This window comes from Salmo trutta, chromosome 14 (assembly GCF_901001165.1).
Source record: "Salmo trutta chromosome 14, fSalTru1.1, whole genome shotgun sequence".
NCBI lineage: Eukaryota > Metazoa > Chordata > Actinopteri > Salmoniformes > Salmonidae > Salmo > Salmo trutta.
Window position 1 is genome coordinate 30,848,596 of NC_042970.1, and position 20,723 is coordinate 30,869,318.

Genomic DNA, 20,723 nt, shown 5'->3' on the forward strand with positions numbered 1-20,723 from the left:
CTGCTAGCTGTCTGAAACGCTGTGTTTCCAGCTCGCCTAGCTACTCACTGGACCCTATGATCACTTGGCTACACATGTCTCTCCCTAATGTCAATATGTCTTGTCTATTGCTGATTAGGTTAGTGATTGTCTTATTTCACTGTAGAGCCTCCAGCCCTGCTCAATATGTCTTAGCTAGCCCTTTTGTTCCACGCCCCACACATGCGGTGACCTCACCGGCCTTAAATGGTGCCTCTTGAGACAAAACCTCTCGTCACTCAATGCCTAGGTTTACCTCCACTGTACTCACATTCTACCATACTCGTCTGTACATTATGCCTAGAATCTATTCTTCCGCACCCAGAAATCTGCTTCTTTTACTCTCTGTTCCGAACTCACTAGAAGACCAGTTCTTATAGCCTTTAGCCGTACCCTTATCCTACTCCCCCTCTGGTGATGTACAGGTTAACCCAGGCCCAGCAGGCCCCAGCATCACTCCCATTCCCCAGGCGCTCTCATTTGTTTACTTCTGTAACCGTAAAAGCCTTGGTTTCAGGCATGAAGCCTCCTCCCTACGTTTGTTTTATTCACTGCTTTAGCACACTCCAACCCGGATGTCCTAGTTGTGTCTGAATCCTGGCTCACGAAGGCCACCAAAAATACTTTAAAATGTCCATCCCTAACTATAACATTTTCCGACAAGATCGAACTGCCAAAGGGGGCGGAGTTGCAATCTACTGCAGAAGCCTGCAGAGTTCTGTCATATTATCTAGGTCTGTGCCCAAACAATTCCAGCTTCTACTTTTAAAATCCACCTTTCCAGAAACAAGTCTAACTGTTGCATCTTGCTATAGACCACTTTCTGCCCCCAGCTGTGCCCTGGACACCATATGTGAATTGATCGCCCCCCCCATCCATCTTCAGAATTCGTTCAGTTAGGTGACCTAAACTGGGACATGCTTAACACCCCGGCCGTCCAACAATCTAAGCTAGATGCCCTCAATCTCACACAAATAATCAAGGAACCTACCAGGTATAAACCTAAATCCATAACCATGGGCACCCTCTTAGATATCATCCTGACCAACTTGCCCTCTAAATACACCTCTGCTGTCTTCAACCAGGATCTCAGCGATCACTGCCTCATTGCCTGCGTCCGTAATGGGTCCGTGGTCAAACGACCACCCCTCATCACTGTCAAACGCTCCCCAAAACACTTCAGCAAGCAGGCCTTTATAATCGACCTGGCCCGGGTATCCTGGAAGGATATTGACCTCATCCCGTCAGTAGAGGATGCCTGGTTGCTCTTCAAAAGTGCTTTCCTCCATCTTAAATAAGCATGCCCCATTCAAAAAATGTAGAACTAAGAACAGATATAGCCATTGCTTCACCCCAAACTTGACTGCACAAAAACATCCTGTGGCATTCTGCATTAGCAACTTTTCAGGGAAGTCAGGAACCAATATACTCAGTCAGTTAGGAAAGCTAAGGCTAGCTTTTTCAAACAAATTCGCTTCCTGTAGCACAAATTCCAAAACGTTTTGGGACACTAAAGTCCAAGTCCATGGAGAATAAGAGCACCTCCTCCCAGCTGCCCACTGCACTGAGGATAGGAAACACTGACACCACTGATAAATCTACGATAATCGAGAAATTCATTTAGCATCTTTCTACGGCTGGCCATGCTTTCCACCTGGCTACTACCCCTACCGCGGCCAACATCTCAGCACCCCGTGCAGCAACTTGCCCATGCCCCCCCCCCACTTCTCCTTAACCCAAATCCAGACAGCTGATGTTCTGAAAGAGCTGCAAAATCTGGATCCCTACAAATCAGCTGGGCTAGAATATCTGGACCCTCTCTAAAAATATCCACAGAAATTGTTGCAACACCTTTAAAACTAGCCTATTCAACCTCTTTCATATCATCTGAGATCCCCAAAGATTGTAAAGCTGCGGTGGTCATCCTCCTCTTCAAAGGGGGAAGACACTAGATCCAAACTGTCATAGACCTATATCCATCCTGCCCTACTTTTCTAAAATCTTCGAAAGCCAAGTCAACAAACAGATCACCGACCATTTCGAATCCCACCGTACCTTCTCCACTATGCAATCTGGTTTCCAAGCTGGTCATGGGTGTACCTCAGCCACGCTCAAGGTCCTAAACAATATCATAACCGCCGTCTTCATCGACCTGGCCAAGGCTTTTGACTCCGTCAATCACTGCATCCTTATCGGCAGACTCAATAGCCTTGGTTTCTCAAATGACTGCCTCGCTTGGTTCACCAACTACTTCTCAGATAGAGTTCCGTGTGTCAAATTGGAGGGCCTGCTGTCCGGACCTCTGGCAGTCTCTGGAGGTGCCACAGGGTTCAATTCTCTGGCCGACCCGTTTCTCTGTATACATCAATTATGTCGCTCTTGCTGCTGGTGATTCTCCGATCCACCTCTACGCAGACGACAACATTCTGTATACATCTGGCCCTTCTTTGGACACTGTGCTAACAAACCTCCAGACGAGCTTCAACACCATACAACACTCCTTCCATGGCCTCCAACTGCTTTTAAATGCTAGTAAACCTAAGTGCATGCTCTTCGACCGATTGCTGCCCGCAACCTCCCGCCTGACTAGCATCACTACTCTGGACGGTTCTGACTTAGAATATGTGGACAACTACAAATACCTAGGTGTCTGGTTAGACTGTAAAATCTCCTTCCAGACCCACATTAAGCCTCTCCAATCCAAAATGAAATCTAGTCGCCTTTCTATTTCACAACAAAGCATCCTTCACTCATGCTGCCAAACATACCCTCGTAAAACTGACCATCCTACCGATCCTCGACGACATTTACAAAATAGCCTCCAACACTCTACTCAACAAATTGGATGTAGTTTATCACAGTGCCATCCATTTTGTCACCAAAGCCCTATTTACTACCCACCACTGCGACTTGTATGCCCTCGTTGGCTGACCCTCGCTACATACAGTTGAAGTCGGATGTTTACATACCTTAGCCAAATACATTTAAACTCAGTTTTTCACAATTCCTGACATTTAATCCCAGTAAAGATTCCCTTTTAGGTCAGTTAGGATCACCACTTTATTTATAGAATAATAGTAGAGAGAATGATTTATTTCATCACATTCCCAGTGGGTCAGAAGTTTAGTATTTGGTAGCATTGCCTTTAAGTTGTTTAACTTGGGTCAAACGTTCCAGGTAGCCTTCCACAAGCTTCGCACAACACGTTGGGTGAATTTTTAGCCCATTCCTCCTGACAGAGCTGGTGTAACCGAGTCAGGTTTGTAGGCCTCCTTGCTCGCACACGCTTTTTCAGTTCTGCCCACAACAGTTATGGGATTGAGGTCAGGGCTTTGATGGCCACTCTAATACCCTGACTTTGTTGTCCTTAAGCCATTTTGCCACAACTTTGGAAGTATGCTTAATGTCATTGTCCATTTGGAAGAACCATTTGCGACCAAGCTTTAACTTATTGACTGATGTCTTGAGATGTTGCTTCAAATAAATCCACATAGATGGCATCATGAGGAAGTGAAAATATTTTGAAGTGCACCAGTCCCTCCTGCAGCAAAGCACCCCCACAACATGATGCTGCCACCCCCGTGTGTCACGGTTGGGATGGTCTTCTGCTTGCAAGCCTCCCCCTTTTTCCTCCAAGCATAATGATGGTCATTATGGCCAAACAGTTCTATTTTTTTGTTTCATCAGACCAGAGGACATTTCTCCAAAAAGTACAATCTTTGTCCCCATGTGCAGTTGCAAACCGTAGTCTGACTTTATGGTGGTTTTGGAGTAGTGGCTTCTTCCTTGCTGAGCGGCCTTTCAGGTTATGTCGATATAGGACTCATTTTTACTGTGGATATAGATGCTTTTGTACCCGTTTCCTCCAGCATCTTCACAAGGTCCTTTGTGGTTGTTCTGGGATTGATTTGCACTTTTCGCACCTTAGTACGTTCATCTCTGAGACAGAACGCGTCTCCTTCCTGAGCGGTATGACGGCTGCTTGGTCCCATGGTGTTTATACTTGCGTACTATTGTTTGTACAGATGAACGTGGTACCTTCAGGCGTTTGGAAATTGCTCCCAAGGATGAACCAGATTTGTGGAGGTCTACAATTTTTTTTTCTGAGGTCTAGGCTGATTTCTTTTGATTTTCCCATGATGTCAAGCAAAGAGGCACTGAGTTTGAAGGTAGGCCTTGAAATATATCCACAGGTACACCTCCAGTTGACGCAAACAATGTCAATTAGCCTATCAGAAGCTTCTAAAGCCATGACATCATTTTCTGGAATTTTCCAAGCTGTTTAAAGGCACAGTCAACTTAATGTATGTAAACTTCTGACCCACTGGAATTGTGATACAGTGAATTATAAGTGAAATAATCTGTCTGTAAACAATTGCTGGAAAAATGTATGTCATGCATAAAGTAGATGTCCTAACTGACCTGCCAAAACTATAGTTTGTTAACAAGAAATTTGTGAAGTGGTTGAAAAACAAGTTTAAATGACTCCAACCTAAGCATATGTAAACTTCCGACTTCAACTGTATTCGTCGCCAAACCCACTGGCTCCAGGTCATCTATAAGACTTTGCTAGGTAAAGCCCCACCTTATCTCAGCTCACTGGTCACCATGGCAACTCCCACTCGTAGCATGCGCTCCAGCAGGTATATTTCACTGGTCATCCCCAAAGCAAACTCCTCGTTTGGCCGCCTTTCCTTTCAGTTCTCTGCTGCCAATGACTGGAACGAATTGCAAAAAAAAAACGACAAAAAAAAAACTGAAGCTGGGGTCTTACCTCCCTCTCTAACTTTAAGCATCAGCTGTCAGAGCAGCTTACCGATCACTGTACCTTTACACAACCAATCTGTAAATAGCACACCCAACTACCTCATCCCCATATTATTATTGCACCCCAGTATCTACTTGCACATCATCATCATCATCCTGCACATCTATCACTCCAGTGCTAATGCTAAATTTGAATTATTTCGCCTCTATGGCCTATTTATTGCCTACTTCCCTACATTTGCACACACTGTACATAGATTTTTCTATTGTGTTATTGACTGTACGTTTGTTTTTGTCGCACTGCTTTGCTTTACCTTGACCAGGTTGCAGTTGTAAATGAGAACTGGCCTACCTGGTTAAATAATGGTGAAATAAAAAAAAAAGTGTTTTATCACTGGGGCCAAAATTCCTGCCATCCAAGACCTCTATACCAGGCAATGTCAGGAAGGCCCTAAAAATTGTCAAAGACTCCAGCCACCCTAGTCAAACTGTTCTCTCTGCTACCGGACAACAAGTGGTACCGGACCGCGAAGTCTAGGTCCAAGAGGCTTCTAAACTGCTTCTACCCCCAAGCCATAAGACTCCTGAGCATCTAATCAAATGGCTACCCGGACTATTTGCATTGCCCCCCCCACCCCCCCTCTTTTACACTGCTGCAACTCTGTTTATTATCTACTAACCAGTGCCCCCTAACATTGACTCTGTACCGGTACCCCCTGTAAATAGCCTCGCTATTGTCATTTTACTGCTGCTCTTTAATTAGTAGTACTTTTATGCTCTTAATTTTTTTATTAAAACAGTATTGTTGGTTAAGGGCTTGTAAGTAAGCATTTCACTATAAGGTGTCAAACCTGTTGCATTTGACAAATAAAATTTGATTTGTTGACACTCAAACCGGTGCACCAGGCACCTCCTACCATACCCTGTTTAAAAGCACAAATCTTTTGTCTTGCCCATTCACCCTCAACAGCACAGGTACAAAATCCATGTCTCAATTGTCAAGGCTTAAAAATTATTCTTCAACCTGTCTCCCCTTCATCTACACTGAATTTTTTTTTAAATGTGGAGGGGCAATCAAGGGAGGGACAGAAAAGTAATGTTTGGGAAAGATTTTGTGAAGTGGTAAAAGAGGATGATCGCAGTGTGATGATTGTACGGCTCTATACAAATTTGACAGTCAAGACGGGGACTTCAAATATGCCTGTCACGTCAAAGGGACTGCAGTCTACTGTTCAGATGGGTTAGATGGAAACTGAAATCTGTAGACCTACAATCACTCACATAGCCTGCAGAATTAAGCATTTCTTGCAGTAAAATTATACACCAAATGTAGGCAAAATGTTGACTCGGTAACAGGAGTGGAGAAATATGATAATTCTTTCAGCATCTTGAGAGAATGCGAATGCTCAGTTAGATACCATCTGTAGCGGCACCATATTTATCAGCATCATAAAAGCTGATAGTATTTCAACCACATAAAATATGCATCCAAACCGAACTGAAATCTTATCAGAAACATGTTGGGTCGTTTTAACAGCTTTCCATTTCCTTAAAACCGGTCAAACTGATGGCATTTGGAAATTTAGCACGGAAAAATCTTTATTTTTATTATTTTTTTGCATTTTGTCCCTGGTCCCCAAGCGTCTTTGATCTGTTAAAGAAAATGACAGAAAACTTTACCGATGTCAACTAGATTGAAGCATTCATTCTATCGATTTATGACATTCTGTTGAGTAAAGGTTTATCTTTTCTTCTATGGCAACATATGACAGAAGAGAATCTGCATGTATCTAATTATAGACAAGGCCTACCAAAATGTCGGAAATTATAAGCAGAAACATCTAAAATCAGGCCCCCCAAAAATCCTGCCCCCCTGTCAAAATGTTTTATTTCTTCTGTCTTTGACTGTAGCTTAGTGTATTTTCTATATTGCAGGAAAGAGTTGGGTGCAGGCCTCAGATTTTCACATAGTCGGGCGGTTGTGGATGAGTTATTAGCAATTGCGGGCGGGTGCGGGTTTACAAACATCAAGTGTGTGTGTATGTATGTACAGTGCCTTTGGAAAGTATTCAGACCCCTTTACTTTTTCAACACTTACGTTATTGCCTTATTCTAAAATTGATTAAATGTTTTTTTCACCCCCTCTATCTACAAAAAATACACCCCATAATGACAAAGCAAAAAGTGTCGAAAAACTGAAATATATTTACATAAGTATTCAGACCCTTTACTCAGTGCTTTGTTGAAGCGCCTTTGGTAGCGATTACAGCATCGAATCTTCTTGGGTACGGCGCTACAAGTTGGGGAGTTTCACATTCTTCTCTGCAGATCCTCTCAAGCTCTGTCAGGTTGGATGGGGAGCATTGCTGCTGCACAGCTATTTTCAGGTCTCTCCAGAGATGTTCGATCAGGTTCGCCCCCAGTCCGAGGTCCTGAGCGCTCTGGAGCAGGTTTTCATCAAGGACTTCTGTACTTTGCTCCGTTAATCGTTGCCTCAAACATGACTAGTCTCCCAGTCCCTGCTGCTGACAAACATCCCCACAGCTTAAAGCGGCCACCACCATGCTTCACCGTAGGGATGTTGCAGGTTTCCTCCAGAAGTGACGCTTGGCATTCAGACCAAAGAGTTCAATATTGGTTTAGTCAGACCAGAGAAACGCATTTCTCATGGTCTGAGAGTTTTTAGGTGCCTTTTGGCAAATTCCAAGCGGGCTGTCATGTGCCTTTTACTGAGGAGTGGCGTCCGTCTGGCCACTCTACCATAAAGGCCTGATTGGTGGAGTGCTGCAGAGATGGTTGTCCTTCTGCAAGTTTCTCCCATCTCCACAGAGGAACTCTGGAGCTCTGTCAGAGTGACAATCAGGTTTTTGGTCACCTCACTGACCAAGGTCCTTGTACCCCGATTGCTCAGTTTAGCCAGGCAGCCAGCTCTAGGAAGAGACTTGGTGGTTCCAAAATTCTTCTATTTAAGAATGATGGAGGCCCCAGTGTTCTTGGGGACCTTCAATGTTGCAGAGATTGTTGTCCTTCTGGAAAGTTCTCCCATCAAGCCTATCTCCGAGCTCTATGGACAATTCCTTTGACCTCATGGCTTGGTTTTTGCTCTGACATGTACTGTCAACTGTGGGACCTTATATAGACAGGTGTGTGCCTTTCCAAATCATGTACAATCAATTGTATTTACCACAGGTGGACTCCAATCAAGTTGTAGAAACATCAAGGATGATCAATGGAAACAGGATGTACCTGAGCTCAATTTTGAGTATCATAGCAAAGGGTCTGAAAAATTACGTAAATAAGGCATCTGTTTTTAATACATTTGCAAATAAGGTTGTCGCTTTGTCATTATGGGGTATTGTGTGTAGATTGCCGAGGTTGTAACAAAATGTGGAAAAAGTCAAGGGGACTGAATACTTTCAAGGCACTGTATGTATGTATGAGCATGTGTATGTGTATATGAGAGAGAGTATGTGTGTCTCACCATGCAACAGCACGTCTCGGAGGGAGCGGCTCTCCAGAGACAGCCGGGCCAGCCGTGGGGCGTGGTCTTTCCTCACACGCAGCCACAGATCCTCAGTACGCTCCAACCGCCCCGTGTGACCTTCCTCCAGCTACACATATACATGTTATTGGTTGAAATCTCATAGGCAAATATACACAACAACAAAAAACATAGCTTCTCAGTATGCTCCAACAAATGTTTACGACATTCCTCCACATAACATAAGAGCATCAGAAAAAAAACACTGAGGGTCTTTATCAATAATGACAATCACATTGTCAGTCGTGGGGACAACCCTCACAGCAATTTGATCATTGAGATCAAAGAAGTTCAAACAGAAAATCAGACAAAAGCCATGACTGGCGAGTGGCTTAAGTGAGACATTGCAAGTAAGCAGGCTGAGAGTCCCAAGACATAGCATGAACAGAACCTGGCAAAACTGATTGAAATGTCATCATTATCACAACAAGAAAATGGTTGACAGGTCATTTTAACATAATTGCAAACAGTTTTTCCCGCTGGGAAAGAACGTAGCAGCCAAGGCAAAACCAGATGGAGAGTGTGAAGGTGCATGAAAAACAACGTTTCCAGTTTGAGTTGGTGTACCTGTCGCAGGGAGGCAGCAAAAGCGTCGTGGGAGCTGTTGAGGCGTGTTCTGAACTGGGAGCAGATACTCTTTGCCAGCTTGGCAGCACTCAGGCTCTCTATGGCATCCTGGGCCACATTTCTCTTCCACTCTGGTGTGATGGCAGGAGGGTTCACAAACGTTATCCTCTGGATGATCTTCATTGGGGAGGAGAGAAAGCAGGAGAGAGAGAGCATTTGTGAGTTGCTATTTTGCTAATGACAAATCAAGGTTGTTGTTATTCCAAACAACAACAATTTAAAATCAGATTCCAGAGGCCTGACTGGGAATGGTTACTTGTTTGATCTGCTCCCAGACGAGTCTTGTAACAGAGGATCCTGAATGGAAGGTCACCTCCACATGATAGGCAGCGTTAAGGATCTGACCAAGACAGGAAGAGAGATGGAGAAAAAAAAAATAGAACAAGATGTTATCATTTAAGTTAAAACTGTCTCGTGGGAAAAATGTCATTACATACATTGTCTTTTACGCTGTCTTTTGAGGAATCCTATTAGCTAACGTTGTGACTACACACACCTGTTTGAGGTGGTTGGAGGTGACGTTGTGGACGGAGGACTCCATGTTGGACTTCTCCAGGCTGTTTAGACAGCGCTCCAGGGTTCCTACAAAGCTCTCCCTCAGATAGTCCACAGAGCTGATCAGCTTGTTGGCCACTGCTTGGTTTAACCTCACAACTATCAGCTCCTGGATCTGGTGGATGCAGGATTTTATAACCTTTGAAGTAACAGGCTCTCCGTTGGTTGCCACTATGAGGTCTGTGAGGTCAGAGAAAGACACATTGAATGAAAGTGTGAGTGAAAGATAATGTAGTTCGAAAGCGTGGTGAAATTTCACAGTGACATTTTTCAAGTAGGCTAAATGGTCTTTCTTACATGAAATTTATAATTTGTAACCAGTCAAGTGGTATTCAATGTTTTGGGCAAAGTACCATATTGACACCTGCTGCTAACTGAACAATGGATCTCTCTCTCCCCCCCCCCCCCCACCATGCCAACCCTTTGACACTTCTGCATTTTGCAACTAATCGTGTCTTTGGTAATCGTGTCATCTACTGATTGCGTCAGCTGTATGTCCCACATTAACAATTAAGGTCCTTTTACTGAGTTCCTACACAGGTCACCTCAAGATTGTGTCTTGTAAACTCAGTGTCATCCATCACCAACTGAAGGTCAGTTGAGGGTCAGTAGTACAGCAATGGTATGCTATTATCGCAGAGACATTTGACAGCATCAGTCTTAAGTTGGCCTTTGTACCTGTGAACTCCAGGTTGGCAGCATCCTCCAGCAGCTGTTCCTTCATGCTGCTCAGCGTCTCCACGATCATCTCCTTCATCTCCTCCTGCTTGCGGTTGGCAATGGCCATCAGGGAGGTGAACAACTCGCCCTCCTTCTCCCGCGTGTACTCCAGCCGCCGCGGCGTGATCTGCAGGTCCCTCTGCATGTCAAAGGCCTGCAGCCAGGGAGAGGAGGATAAGTCAGTCTGCCACCACTATCATTTTTCTCTACTTCAAATTAAACAAGTTTCTGTTACATATTGTGACACTATATAGGACGTAATTAGCTAATTGATTGACTCCCACACAGAAGTCCCTCTACTCATCTGGTTGATGAAGAGGTCGAGGCATCGGCAGTGCACCCCGTTGAGCAGGTTAGCAGCCTCCACATGCTGGTAGTGGAGCACCTGGCGGGCGAAGGGCACCAGGAGGCGGTGTAGCCTCTCAAAGGCCTCCCCCAGTACGCTCTGGGGCTTGGTGGCCAGGCTGGGAGTCTGGGAGGGGGCTCCGCAGGAACAGTTCCCTACTGGGGTGCTGAGAAAGCCTAGGGACAGCAGTTGCTTGTAAAGGGGGCTCTTCTCCCTCTCCAGGCGCCGGCTGGGCTCGGGGGAGGCCTCGGCTGGGATACGGATGAAGAAGATGGGGAAGGGGAGCGTCTCTTTGACTTTCCTCAGCTCGGCCACCTGCTCGGCAGTGAGGGTGTCCTGGTTGAGGGCATAGAGTATGATGGGAACCACGTTACGCGTGCAGTACTCCAGGGCCTCCTCGATGGGCTGGACACTGGGGCACGGCACCACCATGATTTTCGCCTCCTGACAGAACAGGGAAGATACTTCAGTCATTCAAAATGGTCCTAGCAGCACTCATCAACACTTCTATAAATGTTGTGGAAAATTCTAAACACATCAACAAAAGGCTAATTCTCTGGGATTAGTTTTTTTTTTTTAGCAAAAGATTTAGGTTGAGCAAACATACAATATTTCTCCAATCCCCATTGGCTCCAACATACACTACTACCACCACCACCATCTTGTTGACGACTGTACAACAGTCACATAACAGTTTCTAACTAGGACATAAACGAGTGCCATCCCCCAGAAACACAAACAGTCTGGTCATGGGAAAGGGTATGGGAGGGCAACAGAAAACCAAGCAAGAAAACATTTTTGCTCCACTTTTGATTTATTATACAGTAACAGTCACAGAAATAGAATGAGAGAGGCTAGCACAGTGGGGGGAGCACAGTGTAAAAGAGAGAGAAATGACTAACGCAGCCACACAAAGGAGGCAGTTAGTCCTGTCTCCAAGAAACAAGAGCTGTGGCCAACTGAGCAGTTTCTTTGGAACAAAGATTGGTTGTAAACACATTTTCCTAGGCTATCAAAATAAATAGAATGTCTGAATTTTCATAATGCAATCGATTTCCAAACGTAGTCCAACAGCTGAATATCTGTGGGCTACTTTATCACAGCTATATCAGACAATGGACTGTTTCAACCCGCAATCTGCATATGTTAATCGTTATTTTTTCCCCTTTCAGTCTGACAAGTTGTCTAGATAGACACACATCTAATATGCTGTCAAACTTCTAATGTTCATGATAAATGTGTCACTTCAAAACGGTATGCTCCAATAATAGCATACTTGGATAGTCTATGCTAAAGATGTCTCGACCTATTGTTGAAAACAAGCAGGACATTCTAGGCTATATGAACTTGTGGCAGACTAATGTCGGGGAGGTTACGTAGCTCTGAAACACGCATCCATAGGTTAGCACTATCCCAGTTCTGTGTATCACTGTGTGGGGAGCCCAGGGAAGATGGGGTGGGGAGGTAATTAGAGAGTTAGTGCTTTCCTCTACTGGCCTCCCAAAATGGGACGTTACAATTCTGCCATGGCTGTGTGAATGTCACAGTGGGCTGAGAGCCGTTTCCCTGCCTGCCTGCCTCTAGCCCCTGAGTAAACAGCAGCTGGGTACATCTCTCTGAACCACATTATTAAACCACATCTTAGCCCACCTACCCAACCTGGCACATACGTTTGCATAATCATGAGAAGTTTAAACCAGGTTGACAAGCGTATAAAACGTTACCTTAGAAGCTGTCAAATTGGGCTGTAATGTAAGGTCACTTTGATTGAGTAAACAATAGCAATAGCTCCCCATCTAGCCTACCATTTTTTTTATTTTACTAGGCAAGTCAATTAAGAACAAATTCTTATTTACCCTGGCCAAACCCCAACAACGCTGGGCCAATTGTACACCGCCCTATGGGACTCCCAATCACGGCCGGTTGTGATACAGCCTGGAATCGAACCAGGGTCTGTGAGGCCTCTAGCACTGAGATGCAGTGCCTTAGACCGCTGCGCCAATCGGGAGCCCAATCTGACTTTCCTTTAACACTGAAAACAAAACAGGAAAAATAAGATGGGTAAAGGAGCACCTCCACTTAATATTTACTTCATGTGTATGCGTAATCACATAGTAAGTCAATGTGACAACCTATGGCTCTGTCACTGCTCCATTCATACTCAGAATCCTGCCTTGCCAATTTAACACAAAAGAGACCAAAACCAATAACAGGGCAACCTGACATATATAAGCTCGTTTTTGGCTCCAAATAATAAGCTTGCTATTAGAAATAATTTGGCAAAACACCGAAAAATAAAAAGGTAAACCATGACATGCGCTAATAAACAGTGCCTTCAGGGAGGCATCCGGGCATAACCATGGAAACTTCATCACAGCGAAGGGTTTGGAAGTTATGTGCCCTGGTCATGTGAATCACATCAGATCAGGGCCATTAAGTGGTGGGCGGGGGGCCAGGCGGCCTACAAAGCAGTGCAGGCAAGGCCTGCAGGGCTGTCTGGGGCCTGTCGACGACCAGCTAAGCGAGGCCTTTGTTTGAAGGATTAAGCGCTACTTTTTTCACCCGGCACGTGACAAGTGAGCACAGTGCACTCCACCCACCAAGGCATATTTATCAGCCGAGCAAGATGGGCTACGTCTGTCCGCCAGGTACGGGAGTCAACAAGTCCTCTGTATGCAACACCACATTTTCCTGGTGACACAGAAAGAAATAGAACCCAGAGAGAGAGAGCTCTGACTAACAGGAAAAATCTACTCTGTGCAGTAATCTGTGTATCAGCTAAGCCATGTGTAAGAGCTACATTTCCAGCCTGGAGAGAAAGATTGAAAACAAGTCTACCTTTCTAGTTCCCATTAGAGAACAAACTAACGTATCATCAGTGGGACGACGGTAACGTCAAAGTCAAAAACTCACTCGTGTCCAGAGGAGCTTCCCCCCCAGGGTAAATATTAGTGGCCTCTGGTACATTCTAATGCTTTGATTACATCCAAAATACACTGTTAAAATTATAAATACTTTAACGACTTGGTAAAATTAGTTTCAGTATTGAGTAGAAAGACAGGACTTGACAATTAAAATGACTGAAAATTGATGAATGTGTTAGTTGTTTCAGATATTATGTAGACCTAGGTCTATATTATCAGGACTATTTTCTACGCAAGATGACTAAAAAACGACCGATAATCATCTGATTCGATACATCAGGCTGATATTGGCCTTTTCTAGTCTATCGGCCCTTCTCTACCGGCTTTGACGATAGCACCAGCTTTGCTATGTAGAGGGACTATGCCAGCCGCCACTCACCGCCTGAGCCATGAGCACTGCACAATGCCAAGGAATGTCTAGCTGGGAAAATCAGCAGCGGCAAGATGGTGCAGTATTGAGAAATTGATGAATTGACACAGTGACCAAAATCAAACTCCTGTTACAAATATTAGTTAATTCACTAATAAGGCTTGTGTCAACATGCATGCAATAAGCAAGCTAGCTAAGCATATAGCTATGTGACCTTTTAGCAAAGATTATCAGAACTAACCCTTTCATCTGTGGTGATAGCTACCTAGATCAGCTACTTTGTGAGCTACCCGGCTAGATAAACATGGTGCTAAGATGTCAGATAGGAGCTAATAGCCAACGTAGCTAGCTAACATTAGCTGGTTTCAAACACGCACCATTTTCGGCAAAGAGACATCTGACTTGCGGTGTAACATTAGCTACACTGAATAAAAATATAAAATGCAACAACTACAAAGACTTTACTGAGTTAAAGTTCATAAGGAAATCAGTCAAATGAAATAGACTAGGGGCTAATGAGTTTATGTATTTCACATGACTAGGAATACATATGCATCGGTTGGTCACATAACTATTAAAAACACAAAAAGTTGGGGCGTGGATCAGAAAACCAGTCAGTATCTGGTGTAACCACCATTTGCCTTACACAGCGAGACATCGCCTTCGCATAGAGTTGATCAGGCTGTTGAATGTGGCTGTGGAATGTTGTCCCACTCCTCTTCAACTTCATTGGGATAGGGGGCAGCATTGGGAAGTTTGGATGAAAAGCGTGCCCGGAGTAAATTGCCTGTTACTCAGGCCCAGAAGCTAGGATATGCATATAATTAGTAGATTTGGATAGAACACTCTAAAGTTTCCAAAACTGTTAAAATAATGTCTGAGTATAACAGAACTCATATGGCAGGCAAAAACCTGAGACAAATCCAACCAGGAAGTTGGAAATCTGAGGTTTGTATTTTTTTTTTTAAGTGATTGCCTATCCAATATCCTGTGTCTGTGGGGTCAGATTGCACTTCCTAAGGCTTCCAGTAGATGTCAACAGTCTTTAGAAGTTGTTTCAGGCTTGTATTGTGAAAGGGGATCGAATAAGAGCTGTTTCAACAAGTGGTCAAGCTGAAAGACATTAGTTTAGTCTCGCGTGTGGCTGTGAGCGCGACGCTCGTTCTCTTTCCTTTCTAATGACAACGGAATTGTCCAGTTGGAATATTATTGAAGATTTATGATAAAAACATCCTAAAGATTGATTATATACACATCGTTTGACATGTTTCTACTAACTTGAATGGAAGTTTTTTGACTTTTCGTCTGGACTTTGTGCCCGCGCTTTGTGCATTTGGATTACTGGACTAAACGCGCGAACAAAAAGGAGGTATTTGGACATAAAGATGAACTTTATTGAACAAAACAAACATTTGTCTAACATGGAGACTTGGGAGCGCCATCAGATGAAGATCAAAGTGATTCATTTTAACGCTATTTCTGACTTTTGTGACACCTCTCCTTGGTTGGAAAATGGCTGTATGGTTTCCTGTGGCTGACCTAACATAATCGCATGGTGTGCTTTCGCCGTAAAGCCTTTTTGAAATCGGACACAGCGGCTGGATTAACAAGAAGTTTATCTTTAATCCTATGTATAACACTTGTATCTCTCATCAATGTTTATGATGAGTATTTCTGTAATTTGATGTGGCTCTGCAATTTCACCGGATGTTTGTTTGAGACAATGTATTTCTGAACATAACACGCCAATTTAAAATGAGGTTTTTGGACATAAAGATTAACTTTATCTAACAAAACGCATTTGTCGTCTGACATGGAGTCCTGGGAGTGCCATCCGGTGAAGATCAAAGGTTAGTGATTAATTTTTACACTATTTCTGACTTTGTGACACCAATCCATGGTTGGAAAATGGCTGTATGGTTCTCTGTGGCTAGGCGCTGACCTAACATGAATAATCACATGGTGTGCTTTCGCCGTAAAGCCTTTTTGAAATCGGACACTGTGGCTGGATTAACAAGAAGTTTATCTTTAAAATGGTGTATAATACTTGTATGTTTGAGGAATTTTAATTATGAGATGTGCTTGAATTTGGCGCCCTGCAATTTCACTGGCTGTTGACGAGGTGGGACGCTAGCGTCCCGAACGATCCCAGAGAGGTTTTTAACCTGTTGGGGCTAGGGGGCAGTATTTGCACGGCCGGATAAAAAAGTACCCGATTTAATCTGGTTACTACTCCTGCCCAGAAACTAGAATATGCATATAATTAGTAGATTTGGATATAAAACACTCTAAAGTTTCTAAAACTGTTTGAATGGTGTCTGTGAGTATAACAGAACTCATATGGCAGGCCAAAACCTGAGAAGATTGCATACAGGAAGTGCCCTCTCTGACAATTTATTGTCCTTCTGTAGCCTCTCTATCGAAAATACAGCATCTGTGCTGTAACGTGACATTTTCTAAGGCTTCCATTGGCTCTCAGAAGGCGCCAGAAAGTGTAATGAGATGTCTGCAGTCTCTGGGCAAAGAACAGCAGCAGAGTTTGTTACTAGCCTGCCTGGGGACAGTGACACTGGAGATGCGCGTTCATGTGAATTCTCAATTCTTTTCTTTCAGCCTTTGAATGAATACAACGTCGCCCGGTTGGAATATTATCGCTATTTTACGAGAAAAATAGCATAAAAATTGATTTTACACAGCGTTTGACATGCTTCGAAGTACGGTAATGGAATATTTTGACATTTTCTGTCACGAAATGCGCTCGCGCGTCACCTTTCGGCTTGTGACCTGAACGCAAGAACAAAACGGAGCTATTTCAATATAACTATGGATTATTTCGAACCAAAACAACATTTGTTGTTGAAGTAGAAGTCCTGGGAGTGCATTCTGACGAAGAACAACAAAGGTAATCCAATTTTTCTAATAGTAAATCTGAGTTTGGTGAGGGCCAAACTTGGTGGGTGTCAAATTAGCTAGCCGTGATGGCCGGGCTATCTACTCAGAATATTGCAAAATGTGCTTTCGCCGAAAAGTTATTTTAAAATCTGACACTGCGATTGCATAAAGGAGTTCTGTATCTATAATTCTTTAAATAATTATGTATTTTGTGAACGTTAATCGTAAGTAATTAAGTAAATTCACCGGAAGTTTGCGGTGTGTATGCTAGTTCTGAACATCACATGCTAATGTAAAAAGCTGGTTTTTGATATATATATATATATGAACTTGATTGAACAAAACATGCATGTATTGTATAACAATGTCCTAGGAGTGTCATCTGATGAAGATCAAAGGTTAGTGCTGCATTTAGCTGTGGTTTTTGTGACATATATGCATGCTTGAAAAATGGCTGTGTGGTTATTTCTGACTATGTACTCTCCTAACATAATCTAATGTTTTGCTTTCGCTGTAAAGTCTTTTTGAAAATCGGACAGTGTGGTTAGATTAACGAGAGTCTTGTCTTTAAAATGGTGTAAAATAGTCCTATGTTTGAGAACTTTGAATTATGACATTTGTGGTTTTAAATTTGGCGCTCTGATGTGTCACTGGCTGTTGAATAGTGTGGGACGATTTCGTCCCACCTACCCTAGAGAGGTTAACCTGTTGGGGCTAGGGGGCAGTATTGAGAATTTTGAAAAAAATATGTGCCCATTTTTAACTGCCTCCTACAACTCAGAAGCTAGGATATGCATATTATTAACAGATTTGGATAGAAAACACTCAATGTTCTAAAACTGTTTGAATGTTGTCTGTAAGTATAACAGAACTCATGGCAGTCAAAACCCTGAGACAAATTCTGACAGGAAGTGGATACCTGATGTGTTGAATTACTTTTAAGCCTATGCCATTGAAACACACAGGGACTTATTAATCATTGAGCACTTCCTACGCCATCCACTAGATGTCACCAGTCTTTACAAAGTGGTTTGAGTCTTCTACTGTGAAAACTGACCAAACAAGAGACTTGGAACGTTGGTCATAAGCGGATGGCCAATACTACTCTGGCGCGCGAGTGCATGTTTGGGTACTCTCGTTCCAATACGTTTTAAAAGAGAATGCAATTGTCCACCTTGAATATTATTGAAGTTCTGATTGAAAAAGGCCCTAATGATTTATGCTATACAACGTTTGACATGTTTGAACGAACGTAAATATATTTTTTTCCCTCTTTGTTGAAGACAAGTCCGGCGGGCGACGTTCATGTTTTTGAGTAGCCTACAGGACGCGCTAACAACACGGAGCTTTTTGGACATAAATTATGAGCTTTTTCGAACAAAACTACATTTGTTATGGACCTGGGATTCCTGGAAGTGCCTTCTGATGAAGATAATCAAAGGTAAGGGAATATTTACATAGTATTTTTGATTTTAGATCAACATGGCGCCTAATCTGTATCGCCAAGCCTATTTTTCTGAGAACAGGACCTCGTTTATTGCAAAGTGTGATTTCCCAGTAACGTTATTTTTAAATCTGGCAATGCGGTTGCGTTCACGAGATGTTAATCTATAATTCTTTGAATGACAATATAATATTTTACCAATGGTTTCGAATAGTAATTATTTAATTTGTTGTGCTGATTGACTGGCGGTATTGGAGGGAAAATCATTTTCTCAACATCAACGCCATTGTAAAATGCTGTTTTTGGATATAAATATGAACTTGATAGACAATACATGCATTTTTTGTTCTAACAATGTCCTAGGAGTGTCATCTGATGAAGATTGTCAAAGGTTAGTGCATAATTTTAGCTGGTTTTCTGCTTTTGGTGTCTTTGCATTGACAAAACATTACACACAGCTATTTTCAATGTACTATCCTAACATAATCTAACTTTATGCTTTCGCCGTAAAGCCTTTTTGAAATCGGACAACGTGGTTAGATTGAGATGTTGTATGTTTGAGAAATTTGAATTATGACATTTAATTGTTTTCAAATTTGAATTTCTGCTCAAACTGTCAAAAACCGTCTCAGGGAAGCTCATCTGCGGGCTTGTCATCCTCACCAGGGTCTTGACCTGACTGCAGTTCGGCGTCGTAACCGACTTCAGTGGGCAAATGCTCATCTTCGATGGCCACTGGGGCCGTGCATAATGATGCACGGCCCCATGTTGCATGGATCTGTACACAATATCTGGAAGCTGAAAATGTCTATTTTTCCATGGCCTGTGTACTCACCAGACATGTCACCCATTGAGCATGTTTGTGATGCTTTGGATTGACATGTATGAACGCGTTTTCCAGTTCCCACCAATATTCAGCAACTTCTGTTAAATAGTGTTTAATGGCAACAGCCATTAAGAGGCTGGTTGGACGTACTGCCAAATTCTAAGACGACAGAGGTGGCTTATAGTAGAGAAATGAACATTAAATTCTCTGGCAACAGCTCTGACGGACATTCCTTCAGTCAGCATGCCAATCACTCCTTCAAAATTTGAGACATCTGTGGCATTGTCTTGTGTGACAAAACTGCACATTTTAGGTGTGGCCTTTTGTCCTCAGCACATGATCATGCTGTTTAATCAGCTTCTTGATATGCCACACCTGTCAGGTGGATGAATTATCTTGGCAAAGGAGAAATGCTCACTAACAGGGATATAAACAAACTTGTACACAACATTGGAGAGAAATAAACGTTATGCATATGGAACATTTCTGGGACCTTTGATTTCAGCTCATTAAACATGGGAACACTTTACATGTTGCGTTTATATTTTTGTTCAATGTATTTACTGGTGTGCTGATCTGACCAGCCATAATCGTATCTGTAAATTGACAGTCGGATTAGATGATTGTCATAATAGGGAAAGAAAGAAGCGTTTAAAAATTCCTAAATAAAAAGGTGGAATGTTTATGGACCAAGAAAGCTGTAGATCAGCGCGCCTGTGTGCGTTCTCACTTCTCAAACTATGTGCAGATTTGAGCCATTTCAGACAGAACGTCCATCGTCGTTTCATCTTATGAACATTTATGGTTTGGTAGCAAACAGCATCGCCATTGAGCTACTTCTCATAGCAGCAGTGAACAACACCAAATGATATGAGCAATGGAGAGAGATGTGAAAGGAAGCGGAGTTACAGCTTCACTCTATCCAGTCGTAGCATAGGATCAAGTTACAACACGCCCATTTCTTGACAGATAGCATTACTATCCAATTGAGTTGTGTAAAATTTCATCCTGGCAGCTGAGTTGTTTCGAGATGCTTCCTGACAGCTGAAGGAAAATGAAAAAAAAAAAAAAAAAGTTGCTTTGAATAGATGTTATTTTATATTCTCAAACTAACAGCAGTGCCTATATTATGTCCTATGCAAATGTTGATCAGCAGACTAATATAAGTCCCAAATGGAAAGCAAACAGATTGTCATCTGTAGAACCATATACTGTACTTATCAGCCAAAACAAGCTCAATAACAATGCATGCACAATCCTATTGAATATGCATTCACCTGTATTGTGAGGAGGCCTATGGCATCTAAATTTACCTAGTTTATTACTACCATTATGTTGTTATGTAGTTTGATGAAAACAATCTAAGTCACAATTATTGTTTGATTTTAAAATTAATGCATACATGGCTGTTGCTGGGAAATGTCATCAAAATGTATTCAGACCTCTTCCCTTTTTCCAAATTGTATGTTAAAGCATTATTCTAAAATTTATGAAATAAAAAACATTTATCAATCTACACACAATACCCCATAACGACAAAGTGAAAACGGGTTTAGACATTTTTTGCAAAATGTATTACAAATAAAAAGCTTTGTATTCAGACTCGAAATTGAGCTCAGGTGCATCCTGTTTCCATTGTTCATCCTTGATGTTTCTACAACTTGATTAGAGTCCACCTGTGGCAAATTCAATT

General features: G+C 42.7%; 1 protein-coding gene across 2 annotated transcripts in view; it reads right to left on the reverse strand.

Annotated features, from left to right (window-relative positions):
- dstyk (dual serine/threonine and tyrosine protein kinase) overlaps nucleotides 1–20,723 on the reverse strand; it is a 47,025-nt gene that overhangs the window by 16,061 nt on the left and 10,241 nt on the right. For both annotated transcript variants that reach the window (XM_029775269.1, XM_029775268.1), the window contains 6 exons: nucleotides 10,533–11,018; nucleotides 10,187–10,382; nucleotides 9,450–9,688; nucleotides 9,210–9,293; nucleotides 8,894–9,070; nucleotides 8,267–8,396 (listed from right to left, as the gene is read on the reverse strand). In XM_029775269.1, coding sequence (XP_029631129.1) covers nucleotides 8,267–8,396; nucleotides 8,894–9,070; nucleotides 9,210–9,293; nucleotides 9,450–9,688; nucleotides 10,187–10,382; nucleotides 10,533–11,018 — 1,312 coding nt within the window. The remainder of the gene's footprint in view (nucleotides 1–8,266; nucleotides 8,397–8,893; nucleotides 9,071–9,209; nucleotides 9,294–9,449; nucleotides 9,689–10,186; nucleotides 10,383–10,532; nucleotides 11,019–20,723) is intronic.